Source organism: Tachysurus fulvidraco, chromosome 5 (genome assembly GCF_022655615.1).
Source record: "Tachysurus fulvidraco isolate hzauxx_2018 chromosome 5, HZAU_PFXX_2.0, whole genome shotgun sequence".
Taxonomy (NCBI): domain Eukaryota; kingdom Metazoa; phylum Chordata; class Actinopteri; order Siluriformes; family Bagridae; genus Tachysurus; species Tachysurus fulvidraco.
Window position 1 is genome coordinate 10054270 of NC_062522.1, and position 16964 is coordinate 10071233.

Here is a 16964-nt window from a genome sequence, read left to right on the forward strand (position 1 = left end):
ACCATAACCTTGCAGCAGCACGTTTGCTATCACTGTATACATGTGCATTTAAAATTCCTACACCACCTCTTTAATGACAACATTATATGTCATTAAATTGATATTCTATTCACTATTCAGGAGAAAATAAGGTCTCGTAATAGTTACATTTTCTGAGAAATAGCAGACTTTAAAAGCTTAACATTTTTCTGAAGACATGGGATGTATGGCTAAGTTTGCTTGCTACAGATCATTCATTGAGTAAAAAAATAAACCATCAAGAAATATATTAGTTATTGTTTTAATAAAGATCAAATAAGATTGTCTCTTGAAATGTGTTTAGTTGCCCATGGTGTAGCTTGATCAGCAATTCAAAAAGTTGCACTGGATGGCTTCAAGTGTCTTGAAGGAAGCATGTACTGTACAAGCCTTCACACTCTTTGGTTGACAGAGCTTGTATGACATGGAGAAAGCAAGCTAAACAGTGGGAATTGGCAAATGAGCAAATTTTGAGAAATCAGAATTAATCCCTGAGTTGAAGCTGGGAAAACAGTACCATATGCACTGTATCAGCCATTAATCTTAGTGAAGTCCCACATTCACAGCTCTGTGAATTTTAAATTCCACTGAAATACTGATAATCTATTGTGGGTGACCAATGATTCGGAAAAAAAAAAATGCAGCTGTTTGAGGATTATAAACCAGTGCTCCATTGATTTGTCACTAGTCATGATAAATTGGGCAATGATTGCCTTGCCCCATTAAACTCCAAAGATTTGTTATTGCAAATGTTGTCCTGCCCCTTCAAAATCCATGGTCACAAGCTACCGCTGGAAAGCACAAATATGTACAGGACATGGGGTACTCTGAGACAAGGATTGGGAAAATATGATCTATAATTTCTTGCAATTGGATGGTTATTCAAACGAATCCCAGGGTTACCTGAGAGCCATTTTTAGGTGTTTAAGGAATATCCAGCTCAGCTATGCTTATATATCTGTCTTTCCCCTTTGGAGATAAAATCATCTGCCAAGTGTATAAATGTTCATGTGTGGAAGTAGTGCACCAGTTAATAGAGTGTTGGCCATTACTATTTTCAACACCAGTGTGTCTAGCATGTTTGTGGGTGATTAATGTACTGTAATGGGACTATACCTGATTGCTTTGCTGCACTTCCTTTTTGAACAGGAGAATAGAAGGCTGAAAGTGCACTAAGTGAGCCTCGGAGGTGACTTTGGATAGAGCTTATCTTTGAGACTGGCTGTTTTTGAGAGCCCTCTGCTTTTGGTTCCTGGCTCCCACTCCCCAGACTGGCCCACTGTTCATTGAGGAGACCTTGGATCCGAGTGACAACCTGGCCTATGGCTGCAGGTGAGGCTGAAGCTTCAGCAGGTCTCTGAGGTTGAGACTGAATGTCTTGTCCTAGAGGTTGCTTTTGGTCTTGCTGCAATGGTTCATCTGTGCTAGTGTCTGGTTTTATGGTTTCCTTTATCACAGTAACATTCTCCACCAATTCTTTTTCCCAAACCATGGTCTTGAGATTTAGTTTATCCTTGGGTACTGTATCAACCAAATCATCTTCGGTCTTTTCTACTATAACATACTCTTCAGCCACATCAGTCTCAATGACCATGCTTTCATTCATTTTCTCCTTATTTACATCATCTCTGTCTACACCGTATGCAGGTAATTCTTCTGCAGTTTCAAGTTCTTTTCTTTCTTTGACATTTATGCCATTTTCGTACTCATCTGTTTCAACTGCCTGGTCACGTGTTACAATTTCCACACCAACAACTTTTTCAGATGTCATCACCTGTGCTAAGACTTCAATTTCTCGCATCTCAACTATACTTGTTTGAGTACTACAACAAATTAGGTCAGGTTTTTTGATAGTGTCAATTGGTTGAAGGTCAAAATCTGTTAGGACTTCTTTTTCTAGCACATGCTTGCTATCGGTATTGACTGATGCCTCACGAGTACTAACGTGCTGAGGAAACGGCTCAGTCTCTTGTGGAACCTTCGGCTCTTGCTCTACAATGTCTTCAATGGGTTCTTTTACTTTCTCACTTAGCTCCTGAATTGTTACATCCTTTTGTCTATTCTCTTCCATCTGTACATTCAGTAGGGAGTTTGTTGTTTCTAGGTCACAGCTGACCTGCCGTAATCTTTCCTCCAATGTCTTCACTTTTTCTTGGAGTTCTTGGATAGTGAGAACATCTTGTTCATTTATTGTGCAGGCCATGTTTTCCTTTTCACCAGACTGATCAATTGTTTCTGTTTTTTCAGATTTATCTCCTTTTTCTTCTGTTATGGAGAATCCTAATGTTAGGTCAGAGTCTTTTTTTTCTGGCTTTTCCTCTTGATCTTCTAATCCATGTTCCGAAATCCCTGTTCCAAAAGATACTTCAGTCCCATTCTCAGGTTCTTCAAACATTTTCTCAGATCCTTCTGAATCAGTTGGACTTTCAACTTTATCAATGAGTATCACTGGAATAGAGACCACACATAGAGTTGGTCCTTCTGCCAAAGCTGTACAAGTTTGCGGCTCTTCGATTTTCTGGGCTAGCTTATCTACATTTGCCTCTATTTCTGGAATTTTAGCGTGACTATCAGTATCCTGGGAAAGTGATGGACCCTCTTGCTGTTTTGTTGCAGAAGGAAGGTTAGTACTTTCTTGGGATTCCTGTTGTGTTTTTTCACTTGGCTCTTTCTCTGACAGACTCTTGACATGAGACTGTGTTTGAATACTCTGAATAAGTTGTTGCTTCTCTTCTCTTAGGGAGCAAATCTGAGCCTTTAACTCAGGGATTGTCCTGACCTGCTCCTCTAGTTCCCGCACCCGTTTCAGTGCTGCTGTTATCTGTTGATGCAGACTGGCCCTGTCTTGAGGAATACTCCCTCTTCTGTCACTACCATCCACAGGGCGAAACAGTTTTTCAGTCGAGCTATTCTGTGATTTACAGCTCTGCTCTTCGGTAGCATCAGAAGCTTTTCTGTGCGGCACATTAACAGGCATGCTGGATGCCCGAAACAAGTGAGGCCTCACATTAAGGCTCAGAGAAGCCTGATGGTCCTGGGAAGCCTGAACATGGGCCTTCTCCACAGTTTTGAGGGAAGAGAGGTAGCTGCTACCTTGTACATTTGATTGAGCAGCAGGGGTGCTTTGGCTGCTACTGCTGCTAGCATTGTCAGTGCTGGCTCTGAAATCAAAAAGTTGCTGTACTTCAGTTACACGCGACTTGGGTTTGGACCCCAGGGTGGAGGTGTTGGACCATGTGTCTTTAGCTGCAGGTCTTGCACCATGTCCAGGAAGGCTGAAATTGCGTGGCAGTGTGCTATATTTTGGCCCCCTGTTCTTTCTCTGTATATGCACTCTCTTGATGGTATTACCCTTCTCAATGTCATCAACATATTTTAAGAAGTCCAGATCCAGATGAAAGCCATAGGGGGTCTCCACAGAATATGGCAGCTGTTTCCTCTGCCCCCCACTCTCAGAAGCCTTGGTGGAAAAGCCATTTGCTGAAATACAAATCCAGACACCTTTAGGAGTTTTGACTGTAATCAGGATCAAAGTCATCCCATAGGCTTTAAGGAATAAACTCTAATTAGGTAATTACGTTAATAGTATCTTTAAAAAAATACAGTTATTCTTACCACTTTTCTTGTCCATCATTTGTGTGTTTCAGTGTCATCGACTCTCCGTCTCTCGTTCTGTTCTAAATGTTAGCAGACTGTGGAAAGAGGAACAAAGCACCTTACCATACAAAGCACAAACATGTGGCGTTCAGAGACATTTGCTTCCTTTAATAAATGTCTGTGTAAAATCTAGCAGAATAAGAAAAAGTATTTAGTCATGAAAATAAAGAAAACTCTTTGAATGAGAAGGTGTGTCCAAACTTTTGGTCTGTACTGTATATGAGGCTCTTCTCTAGAAAAAAAGTTTGTGTCATAAAAATATCGTAATAACACTTATGTCAAATGACATGGCCATCGATCAGAAACATTTTAAAATAGTAATATATGAATATATTCAGACATGAAAGGACCTGAGCACATGTGGTTGTGATTTAATTACAAATATAATCAGAAAAAGAAGAAGAAGTCTGAAGAATGGATGTAACTTGGATGGGATTTTATTTTAATGAAACATATTAGCATTGCAATTATTAATGTGTCCAGTGTAATGTGGGAGCTCCAGCACAGCCCTGAAGATTTTGTATAATGAAACAAATTATGAAGCATCGACATGTGAAGATCATTTCTTGTGAAAACTGCTGTAAAATAACAAAGGTGAGAATCCTGAAGGCATGTTACCATCTGTGCTCATGAAAGATAGAATTCATGCCGATGCTGCACATGGGACTGATTTTGATTTTTACAGTCTGAGCCAGAGGCTTGAAAATTAACCAGAAGATCTGATCATTTTGGGGAAAGAGATTTTAATCAAAGGTACAAAAGAGTTATGACTCACAAAATGGATCCTGACCTGAGGCCATTGATGTACTGTAGATATAAATCAAGTCCTTAACGAATTTTACCGTTCACACCATTATTCATAACCTATTCATAACCTTTGTCTATATATAAACTATTGCTTATATACTGTAATCTATTCAAATTTTCATATGATTTCTAACAGTTATTGACAGCAGTGAAGAGTCTACTCTTTAGAATGGAACATATAAGCAAAGAAATATAAGCTGTGTTTGATTTTTGTTATGCTACAATTCAACTGAGAGGCCAAACACTCTCAGAAATCTTCCTGAGTGCCAAAAAAGCACTACAGGATGCCAATGCTGCAGCTGGTGAGCAGGGTATCAATCAACCTAGCAACATAATGTTCTTGCACTCCAACCAAACATCTTGAAAGAAAAGCTGATTGAATTCTCAGCTTTTAGCCTACCAGCTGTAAATCATAACGTGACAGAAAATATAGTTCCCACAAGTAACAACACCAACATCTTTAGTGGTAGTGGTGAAGAGCAATTGCTCAAACTGGAACGATTACCATGCCAAATGAAATACTTTGGGAACGAAGGTGAAAATGAAGAGAATTTATTAAATGTATTATTATGGAAAGATATGTCTTATTAATAGAATACATGTGACTAATGTGACTAATTGAAATGATCTTCACTGTTTTCTTCTTGACCCACAATGCCAGTTTTTTTTTTTGTTTGTTTGTTTGTTTTTTTGGAGCTATCACAGGAAACAAGAAATGACATGTAACCACTAATGTAACTGCATTAGCAATGTCATTATATAACGTCACTAATACAGACAACCAATAACCTCTCAGGTTCAGGAAAACAAAATTTCAGCATCAACCAACAAACCCGCAGCCAAAACACCACCTTTATTTCAGTGTAAACATTCAAACATTGTATATGACAGCAACTGTCTTATAGTCATTGCTAATTAGAATAAACATTTTATAATTATCATGACTTTGCTGAAGGCAAATTCTAAAGTAATGCGATTATGAAGTTGATTGATGGCTAAATTGCCATGTTCCTATACACTGCAACAAGCGTTAAAAACATACAGGAAAAAATCTCCTAATGGAGCATTCAGAAGGGAAAAGTGATCACCTCTGACACACACATCACACACACACTTAGTGTTTTTAGCTGAAGCTGGACCCTAGACACCACCCACCACCCATGGTCAATTACCAGTACCAATGTACTTGCTGTTTAATTAAATACCGAGAGAGACAGACAGACAGACAGACAGACAGACAGACAGACAGACAGGCAGGCAGACAGACAGACAGACAGACAGACAGACAGACAGACAGACAGACAGACAGACAGAGAGTAAAAGAGAGTAAAAGAGAGTAAGAGAGAGAGTGAAAGTGAGTGAGAGAGAGAGAGAAAGAGCGAGCGAGAGAGAAAGAGAGAGAGGGCGAGAGAGAGAGAGAGGGCGAGGGCGAGCATACATACTGTATATGCAGGCATGGAAAGAATATACCTTAAAGGTAGGGTCTCCAATTTTTGAGGAATGCTTCAGACTGAGTCGGGCCGAATAATAAACAAAAATCAAAACAAACGTGTAGCCAATGAGCAGAAAGGGGCGGGGCTTGTGACATTAGCAGAAAGTGGTTTTAACATTGACATGGAGGATAAAAACAAAGAAAGAAAGTGAAGAAAGGCTTACGATAAGTCAGGAAGTAGGACGTGTTAATATAGGATCAGCTTTCCAGCGCTGGAGAGAACTGAAGGAGCAGGAAGTTTTTTCTATCGTAGTAATGTAGAGAGGCAGCTACAACCACGTTTTGTGTAGTAACAGTGTTTAGCTAAGGAGTTATTGACTCGGGAAACTCAACTTTACTTAAGACCACGAGGGGCTTTTTTCCTTCTCTATAGGTGAGTAACGTTGGTTTTGCTTTGTTACACAGAACTAATATATGCCGTCCTTTACATGATTATGCTTGTGTGTCATTTTTGCTTGTTTGTTTATCTGCAATCGTATTGTTCTTCCCTTCAGCTATGATAAAGACACATTTCTTTCCATTAGTTGCCTGGGAAACATATGTATGTGTGGGTGGAGCTATAAATACAGTTGTGGGACCCATTTGGGTTAGGGGCGTGTTTGTTTTGGTGATTTCATATGTCAACATTGGCTTTCAAAAATCGGAGACCCTGCCTTTAATGATGAGGCCTGTGCATGACCTTCTGTCAAGTCACATTGAGGAAGCAAATGTAGTTCATCAGCTGAAATCTAATTATTACATCATCTGAAGCCTGTGTATCTTTATTATACTGTGGATGACGTATCCCACAGGCCCACATATGAACTACTGTATATATTCAATGAGAGACATTTGTTTTTCGGCCCAGATGAAACTGAATTAAAATAATGAATAGAAAATCAGAGGAGTGAGAGAGGGGAGAAATTGGCTTGCATTACACACACACACACACACACACACACACACACACACACACACACACACACACACACACACACACACACACACACACACACACACACACACACACTTGCATCTGCAGGTCTACAAGCTTAGCAGCTGCAACACTGACCACTCATCCATTTTGTTAAATCATGGAAAAGAAACAAATTCATTCAGCAACACAAAAGCAACAAACAGAAACTCCCCAATGCCTGTGATCAGTGTTTACCTTACTCTGACCCTGATTCTGCACTGAATAATCACGCATGCTTGATTTCCAGAGAATGTCAAACAAAAACTACCTTCATTAACTTCTGCTGTGTGGTAAAATAGCCAACTACAAAATAGGTCTATTAAATCATCATGCATTTTACCAGAAAAACACACATGGTCATAATATTAGTCTTGAGAATTCTTTGGGTTTTTCCCTCAAAGTCTTTAAGTAAAAACTTGCACAGTGTTGTAAATATAAACCTTTCAGACAGACAGAACCAAAGATTTTTAAACATTTTTACATTTAACACCCCTACACTATTAATCTTTGCCACTGCCTTAATCATGATTGTCTGGTTACATATACAGTATGTATATGCGGCAGTCTGGGAAATCCTTTTTATTGCTGATGTGACTGATCAGTCAAGTCAAGTCAAGTCAAGTCCAGTCAAGTCATTTCAACTATACACACAGTACACAGTGAAATAAAACAACGTTCTCCTGCACCATGGTGCTACAAAAAACCGCCACATAAAGTGCAACATGTGCAACCTAGTGCAACAGTGCGAGACAAGGACAGTGCAAACAGTCAATACAAAACAAATACACAAAGTACACAGAACAGCGCTGACCAGTGTGCATACTGTATTATAAAGTACATTGCGCAACAATTGGAAACTTTTACAAACTTACAGTATGTAGAAGCAGTTAAATAAGGCATTGAAATGTGTTGAGTGAGTGAATGAGACACTTGTACAGTCCAGTGCAGTTCACACAGTTGGGTGTGAGTGTGTGTGAGTTCGGTATAGTTCAGTTCTGCTTGTTGAGAAGTCATGGCTTGGGAGAAGTAACTATTGCACAGTCTGGTTGTGAGGGCCCGAATGCTATAGTACCTTTTTCAAGATGGCAGTGGAGTGAAAAGTCTGTGTGAGGGGTGTGTGAGGTCATCCACAATGCTGTTTGTGGAAGACCCCATTCATCCACATTCATGTCATCATTTCTGACAAACCGCCAAAATATATAATAATATATAATATAATATAATAATATAGATTCAAAATATAATAAAATCATTTTAGATCAGTACCTCATGGAAAGTTATTTCTTTGTTATATTAATCATCTTCTCTATACTATCTTTCTTCAAAGGTCATGTTGTTTATGGAGCCAGTTTAAGAAACGCAGTGGTGAAAGCAGTCAGTCTGCTCAAAGGTGTCTAAAATCTTGTGATTTCCTCACATTCTAATTATCAGGCTTTGATCAAGTTTGTTGGATAACTACGTGAAATATCGGAAACCAACACATTAGGCTCTTGAGTTCAGTCATGAGTTCATGATCCTGCAGCATATAAAATGAAGTTTTCTCCCATTTCACTTTTCTAAAGATAACCTGATTTTAAAGTATTATAGATTTTATAGGAAACATGTTTTAATTCAGGCAAATCTACAGTTTTTTTTGATACCGTTACTGGTCTGATTCTGACACCACACGATAATGTGTGACAATAGTGATGTCTGTGTGGGCTGTTACACCATTGAATAGATGACAGGAAGTATTTCACAATTAACTACTGAAAGCAAAGCAAAGCAAAGTAAACAAACAGCAAACACAGCTTTGCAAATATATCAAAAGGACTAAAGCATCTTCATACAAGTTACCTGACTAAACATCTAATAGTATTTATACAGAATCTTAACCAGAGGACACAAGGGCTGTTGATCTGAGTGTGCAGAGCTGTATCAGTGACCATGGTCCTTAAAAATCAACACAGTGAAGTGAGTGTGCAGAGAAACCGTCACACATGAAGGAGCAGAGCAGTTCAATTCAGTGTGAACTGAGCACTTTGTGCGCTGAGATACAGTATGCCTGCTCCGGGTCTTTCGCACTCCAGCTATTGTTTAAAAGCCATGTTAAACGTTATGAATTGTTAAACATTAAAACTCAGTATGAGGAGATCATTGTAATTGTAGAAACACACAATAACAGTGCTAAATAAAATGTTCCATGCTGCACCGTTTGCTTAATAATATATAGGTGACTCATGTCAGTATCAGTATCAGCTTTGGGTGTTGCCGAGATCATGACCATTTCATCATCTAAAGGTTTTCCCAGGCTTGTTGCTTGAGTTTACTGAACACAATTTTCTAGCTGTTGTTATGTAGCTTTTCATCTGTCCCCTGTAAGATTCACTATACAATTAGCATTAACTTAAACCATTAATTACCTCTTTAACCATCATTAGCACTCTTTTCACCACTTCTCTTGTTCCTTCTGTTCTTATTTTTCTCTCCACCTCGTTCCCTCTCTACATCTACCAGTGACAATGAACAAAATTTTCTGCTTACAGGTCTTGTTCTTCTTGATGCCAATTTCCAGATTTAACTAATCCACGGTACAGACATCTGGAGGAGGGAGTCGAACACAGTATATCTGTTTATTAGAGACGTGAGAAGCCTAAGAAAAAAAGAAGAGGACCACCAAGATTGTTCATGACATATTATTTGAAGCTTGTACATTAAAATACTGTAAAGACATCACACATATGAAATATCGAGTGTATGAATGTGTGTATATGGAGCACATGCAAATATGCACACACACACACACGCACACACACACACACACACACACACACACACACACACACACACACACACACACACACACACACACACACACACAAACATACAAACAGACAGCTAAAGTCACATAAATCAGCTACACTAGCCAAAACAGGAAAAGAAGACACAGAATCCAGAGTGTGCATGCTTTCATGTGAGGCGACTGGCTATAAATTATTTATTCCAGCCCTGTATCTAATGCTAGCCAGTGCGTCGATGGTAAAGAAAACAATGAGAAACCGTTTTCCATTAGTTCTCTGTGGAATTAAGAGATGAAGGGATGAGTGGGGGGGGGCAGTAGAGCAGAGAGGTAAACGGCGAGAAAAGAGCGTTGGTTAATTAGTAGAGAAGGCTAGTTAAATGTGAATTCAGCGATATATCGTCGAGACAGGAAGATGGGTGGAAATAGAACAGGGAGTAGAGAGAGATGCAGAGTGATGACAGGAATGATGACACTGAGTGGGGTGGGCAGGGGGTTGGGAGGTGTTGTAAAGTATGATGGTTGAGGGGAGTCAAGATCCAGAGGTAGTGAGTGGCAACACTAGCTCTTTCTCTTTCTCTTTGTGTGTGTGTGTGTGTGCGTGTGTGTGTGTGTGTGTGTGTGCGTGTGTGTGTGTGTGAGTGTGTGTGTGTGTGTGTGTGTGTGTGTGTGTGTGTGTGTGTGTGTGTGTGTGTGTGTGTGTGTGTGTGTGTGTGTGTGTGTGTGGATCAATCGCGTCGTCTCAGATTAACAAGATACAACATCAGAGGTGAAGCACACACACAGGCTTGTAGATTCATACAGAGATAACAAATACACATTATATGGATATTCATTGTGCTCCAGACCTACAAATCATTGATATGTGATGTAGGGAAAAAGACAAAATTCAGGGAAAACCCCAAATCACGTTTCCTTGCTGAAAAAAAATCCTCTATGAAGTTCTACCTTCCTGCTCATTGTGCACTGAAGGGTGGTGAAGCAGCTCAGTAGGGAATTGAACGTCTGCATGGTAACAACCACTAGACTTTAGCAAAGATCCTGAAAGTAGGGAGGTCTACACGAAAACATAATAAAAAGAATGCACAGTAAACATGCACACAGCAGATATAGAGACCCACATATCCACAGCTAAATACAAAACAAGCTGGCTGGGTGCCAGACAGAATCGACGTTGTCTGCAGGCTGCCTCTGTGCCTGGAGATAAAGCCTGTCTGCTATTCTGTTATTCCTGCACTGCAGCAGCAACTGAGCCACTCAGAAGATGAGGGGAAAAAAGTGAAAGTGCAGCACTGGATGAGGGTCATAGTCTTACACTAACACACATATATACATACATATATACACACACACACACACACACACACACACACACACACACACACACACACACACACACACACACACACATACACACACAAACAGGGTGTTCACCTGGGATGTGAAGGCAAGCAGAGAGAGAGAGAGAGATGAGGGAGAGAGAGATGGGAATTCTCTCACCTGTCATGTGTAGAAAAATATGTAGTCACTCTCGTCTTCTCTCTAGAATGTTTTTCTTACTGTCGCTTTTCTCCTTCCTTCCAGTTTCAACCTGATAATAAAATACAGGAAGGAAAGTGGGATGAGACGATGAGACGGTCGGGTTTGATTGGAGAGAGAGAGAGAGAGAGAGAGAGAGAGAGAGAGAGAGAGAGAGAGAGAGAGAGAGAGAGAGAGAGAGAGAGAGAGAGAGAGAGAAACAGACAGTGAGAGACAGGCAGAGAGACAAACAGAAAGTGAGTGAGAAAGAGATACAGAAACAGGGAGACAGACAAAAACAAACAGACAGAAAAAGACAGCCAAAAAGACAGTGATGGGGGAGAGGGGGAGACACCATATATATATATATATATATATATATATATATATATATATATATATTTATATTTATATATATATATATATATATAGAGAGAGAGAGAGAGAGAGAGAGAGAGAGAGAGAGAGAGAGAGAGGGAGAGGGAGGGAGAGGGAGGGAGAGGTCAGGTGATTCATAATCACAATACACAGGCTGATAAAAACAAACCATAACAATACTAAGACTAACAAATGCATTGGGCAGAAAGGTAAGAAAACAGCGGCTCATACTCTCTGGAATGTTCACTGCAGCATTGCAATCCCACCCTGACAACCACCTCCCCTGTTTTTATGTCAGTTAAACTCACATGTTCTGCTGCCTCAAATGCAGTGACCCAGAGAAAGTTGAAAATCTCTCTTGCTCTGCCTCGGTCAGCTCTATAGCTTGTAAATATGACTGAACTCTGAGTGAACTCCCACCACTCAACAGTGTAATCATGTGTTGGGTGGAGGGGCAATCATTAACCATGCTATGATAAGTCTATTCTCTCTCTCTCTCTCTCTCTCTCTCTCTCTCTCTCTCACACACACACACACACACACACACACACACACACACACACACACACACACACACACACACACACACACACACACACACACACCCTATTATCAATCCCTCCACACTAACTTCTCTGACTAGGACATTGTCATATCAGTAGTCTAGCAATTCATATACAGTACATTACCCTTAGTTATTAAAGCACATCAATGAATTTTGTTGAAATTTTTACAGTGAACAGGTTTATATTCATCATATTGCACTGTACTGTATATGTGTCAAAACACGTCTTCTTCGCTCACAAAAACTACAGCATTTTATAGTTAGTAATAATTATGTGTAACAGGATTGGAAAGTATATTTAGTACAGTTATATTATTGCAAATAGTAAGAGTTTAGATCATATTTACTATTACTGATGGGTTAGCTTAGATAAAGGTATTAACTGATGTTAACTGATAACTGATGTTGTTAAAGGACCTTAAAGGCAGGGTCTCCGATTTTTGAAAGCCAATGTTGACATTTAAAATCTCCAAAACAAACACACCCCTAATCCAAATGGGTCCCGCCCCTGTATTTATAGCTCCGCCCACACATACATACGTAACCCAGGCAACTATTGGAAAGAAATGTGTCTTTATCATAGCTGAAGGGAAGAACAATACGATTGCAGATAAACAAACAAGCAAAAATGACACACAAGCATAATCATGTAAAGGGCAAAGGCATATATTAGTTCTGTGTAACAAAGCAAAACCAACGTTACTCACCTATCGAGAAGGAAAAAAGCGCCTCGGCATCTTAAGTAAAGTTGAGTTTCCCGAGTCAATAACTCCTGAGCTAAACACTGTTACTACACAAAACGCGGTTGTAGCTGCCTCTCTACATTACTACGATAGAAAAGAGGTGTTATTTGTGTAGTAACAGCATTTAGCTCAGGAGTTATTGACGCGTGAAACTCCAATCTGTGAATATGCTCCAACTTCCTGCTCTTTCAGTTCTCTCCAGTGCTGGAAAGCTGATCCTATATTAACACGTCCTACTTCTTACCTTATCGTAAGCCTTTCTTCACTTTCTTTCACTTTCATCCTCCATTGCAATGTTAAAACCGCTTTCTGCTAATGTCACACATGCACACTGAACACTCTCTCCGCCACATATTGACAAGCCCGCCCCTTCTGCTCATTGGCTACACGTTTGTTTTGATTTTTGTTTTGATTTTTGTTTATTATCGGCCCGACTCAGATTTCTGAAGCACTTCTCAAAAATCGGAGACCCTGCCTTATTACATCATAACATTAATATCAGTATACAAGACTCAATAACAAACCAGGCACAAATTACTACCCGTAAATAAAAAATAATCAGTGGACAAGAACTATTGGTTCAATCATTCAGTCAATCAATCAATCAACAGTCATCAAGGACAACACACGTACATAAAATATATTATTATCAGTGAACAAGAACTACTTTTTTTAACCAGATTTATCCTCTTCCTTTTATTTGTAGTAACTAATCTCTGTATAAATCCTGTAGTGTAGCAAACCTCTGCTCAGCCATGGCTCAGTCAAACTGGCCGACTTTATCAGGAGCTGTGCTTCAGAGCAACGCTTTTCTTTTCCATTTGCAGGTCCGTCCATCCTGAGACGGTTATTAAATTCAGACGAGCAGTGGGGAGATTTACCGATGCCAGACTCGCGATGGCTTTGCTGTGGTTATATTTCACAGTGCAGCTGAGTGAGTCATAGGCCGGTGTCAGTGCTGTGCTTTTACAGGACAGGAGTGAAGGATTGGTGGTGAGTACAGAACGGCCGAGACATACACAGTTCCTCAAGTCATCATCTGTAAATTTACGAATCGCAGAGGTGCATACAGACACTGACTGATCACAGACGTAATGCACACCATATTCAGGTGCAGTGCTTTTAGAACTGCTTTTGCATGTACTGCATTTTGCACCAGAGGATTGATTTGACTAATGAAAGTCCATTTGCATTCCTCTTGTCTGTGCTATCTGGCTAGCTCAGCTAAATTGAGACAACACTACCTACCACCAATTCTACCTCCTCCCCTACTGACACTCATTTTCACACACACACACACACACACACACACACACACACACACACACACACACACACACACACACACACACACACACACACACACACACACACAAACAAATCAGCAGGACCGCTTGTTTTCTTAATCGTCTAAACAGAAGAGACAATAAAGAAAGCTGGAACAGAGCACATGGTTGGTCTAGCTTTGCATTCTTCAGAAAACAGGCAAAATCCAGTGCATGTGAAAATCTTCACATAGCACAAACATAACACACCCACATGCATTAATCATGTGGCTCCGTGTGTTATTTCACTTACCGTCCCTGATATAATTTATCCACATTTCCTGTGCATGCTATATAAAGTTCCATGTATGGCGTCTGCTTCTACTTCTATCTTTACAACCAGATCTTTGTCATCCGTGGGTCATTCGTGGAGGTTTACAGTGACACGTCCTATTAAGCATAACATATCATTTCGGCCAAAACCGAAAGAGACACCCTGACATCTCACTTGTTCATGCTAAGATGGAAAAATAGTAAAAGGCGATCTGCACAATACCAGAGTATGAAAAAAGACCCAAGCAAAATAGACTGAAATGACAAGAAGAAAAATGTCTAGCATTTGCAATGTCGTAAATTTCAGTGCAAAAATATGCTAAATGAATTGTACACTGCACTCCTGCCTCTAAGGGATACATGATTCAGAAAACGTGTGCACTGGCACTTTTACAGTTGTGGAAACATTTCACAGCTATATTTAGAGAAAGCCTGCATATTCATCACCGATCTTTCAGTTTGTCTTTCTTTCTCCGTTTTGTGTCACTCTTTCTATATGAGCAGTCAGGAATCTGTTATAAGACATGGGAAATATAGCAGGTTTAGAGACGTGTGTGTGTGTGTGTGTGTGTGTGTGTGTGTGTGTGTGTGTGTGTGTGTGTGTGTGTGTGTGTGTGTGTGTGTGTGTGTGAGTTATATTGGGTCAATTCTATTTTTAGTGGGCTTAGATTAAGATAAAAGCTAAATAGTGATTATAAATAAGACAGCCTATGTGTATGATAATGTAATGGGTGAAAAAACATAAAAACTAAATATGTAACATTCATTCATTCATTTTCTACCGCTTATCCGAACTTCTCGGGTCACAGGGAGCCTGTGCCTATCTCAGGCGTCATCGGGCATCAAGGCAGGATACACCCTGGACGGAGTGCCAACCCATCGCAGGGCACATATACACTCTCTCATTCACTCATGCAATCACACACTACGGACAATTTTCCAGAGATGCCAATCAACCTACCATGCATGTCTTTGTACCGGGGGAGGAAACCGGAATACCCGGAGGAAACCCCCGAGGCACGAGGAGAACATGCAAACTCCACACACACAAGGCGGAGGCGGGAAACAAACTGTGAGGCGAACATGCTAACCACTAAGCCACCGTGCCCCCCAAGAAGTAACATAGAAAAATAAAAAAAATATGACCCAGCAAAACAAAGCACCCATTACTAAGTACAAAGACATGTAATTGCTCTATATTCCAGTTCATACCATGTTTTCTGTTCACATGTAATCCGGCTAAACAGCAATGCATATTTTTTAACAAGTTCACATTAGTAGGCAGCTGATCATGAAGGGACTTGCTCAGAGCCCCAGCATAGTGGACCAGGGATTTGAACTCACAACCGTCTGATTGGTAATCAAACCCTTTCCTACTGAGCTATGACACCCAGTACATGGCTTTTGAGTTAGGATTTGAGTATAGAAGATATGTTTACGCTCTCTGGTCGGTAGCATAAAGGTATTGCATATCGTCATATAACATGATGACTAACTTGTAGATTAATTCAGTGACAAATAAAACCTAAACTATTCCTACTAAACCTGCCTGATCATTAGGGTGCACTTAGTGGATATGTTGAGGATGATAACAGTAACTAACTGTGAAGTGAGCAAGAGTCATAAATAATTGAGAGAACGGACAATAAAGGTTAAGTCTAATATCACTATCACAGCATACAGCATGAACAGCATGATGTGATGTGAAGCAACAACAAAACATAAGCCAGGAGGAGGAGGAAAGAAGGAAAGAATGCCAGGAATGAAAGCGTGAGAGAAAAGATGTGCAGTGTCCAGCTGTGATAGAGTCACTGGGACGGAGAGAGGAGTGCAGAGGAGAAAGTGAGATAACGGGAAGTCTGAATAGTCTTCCTGAGGAAAAGTGCCGCGTGAGAGAGGATGATAAGGCTCTTATTTAGGGTAACTTAGGTTTAAACTGCCACCTCTAAATCAGGGCAACAGTCCAGAGAACAAAGCCACCCACGCAATGAGAAAAACTGAGATACACTGTGTAAAAAAAAAAGAATAGGAGCCCAACATTTCAGCATGCTGCCTTAATAAGCAAAGTGATTTGGTATTATTGATTTACCCAAAAAGTGCACAAAGCTTTCAGGGATGCCTTTGAGCATTTTTATCGAGACAGCTTTGATGTACAGTCTATTAGCAAATAGCAACTTTTTAGATGGAAAGATATGAAGTGAATACAAACGAGCCTAAATAATCAGTTAAAATCCTGCCTAAATGTCTGATAAAAAATTGTTTAAGAAAAGCTTTTTGGCAATAATTTGACGAATCCACTAGTGATCTGTAAAAAAAAAAAATAATAATAATAATTATTATTATTATTATTATTATTATTATTATTATTATTATTATTATTATTATTATTATATTGCATATGAAACTATGTTCACAATTAAATAAGAGCGTGTATTTGATGTTTATTTAATACAT

The 16964-nt window shown here is 39.7% G+C and overlaps 1 protein-coding gene across 3 annotated transcripts in view; it reads right to left on the reverse strand.

Annotated features, from left to right (window-relative positions):
* The window catches only part of kank4 (KN motif and ankyrin repeat domains 4), a 55131-nt gene that overhangs the window by 12657 nt on the left and 25510 nt on the right, over positions 1-16964 (reverse strand). The window contains exons 1-5 of one of the 3 annotated variants that reach the window (XM_047813973.1): positions 11913-12007; positions 11209-11299; positions 9453-9561; positions 3634-3710; positions 1135-3498 (exon numbers count right to left, since the gene is read on the reverse strand). In XM_047813973.1, coding sequence (XP_047669929.1) covers positions 1135-3498; positions 3634-3652 — 2383 coding nt within the window. In that variant the 5' untranslated portion in view covers positions 3653-3710; positions 9453-9561; positions 11209-11299; positions 11913-12007. Of the gene's footprint in view, positions 1-1134; positions 3499-3633; positions 3711-9452; positions 9562-11208; positions 11300-11912; positions 12008-16964 lie in introns of those variants that run through there. The other 2 variants (XM_027147006.2, XM_047813974.1) reach the window with 2 other exon arrangements.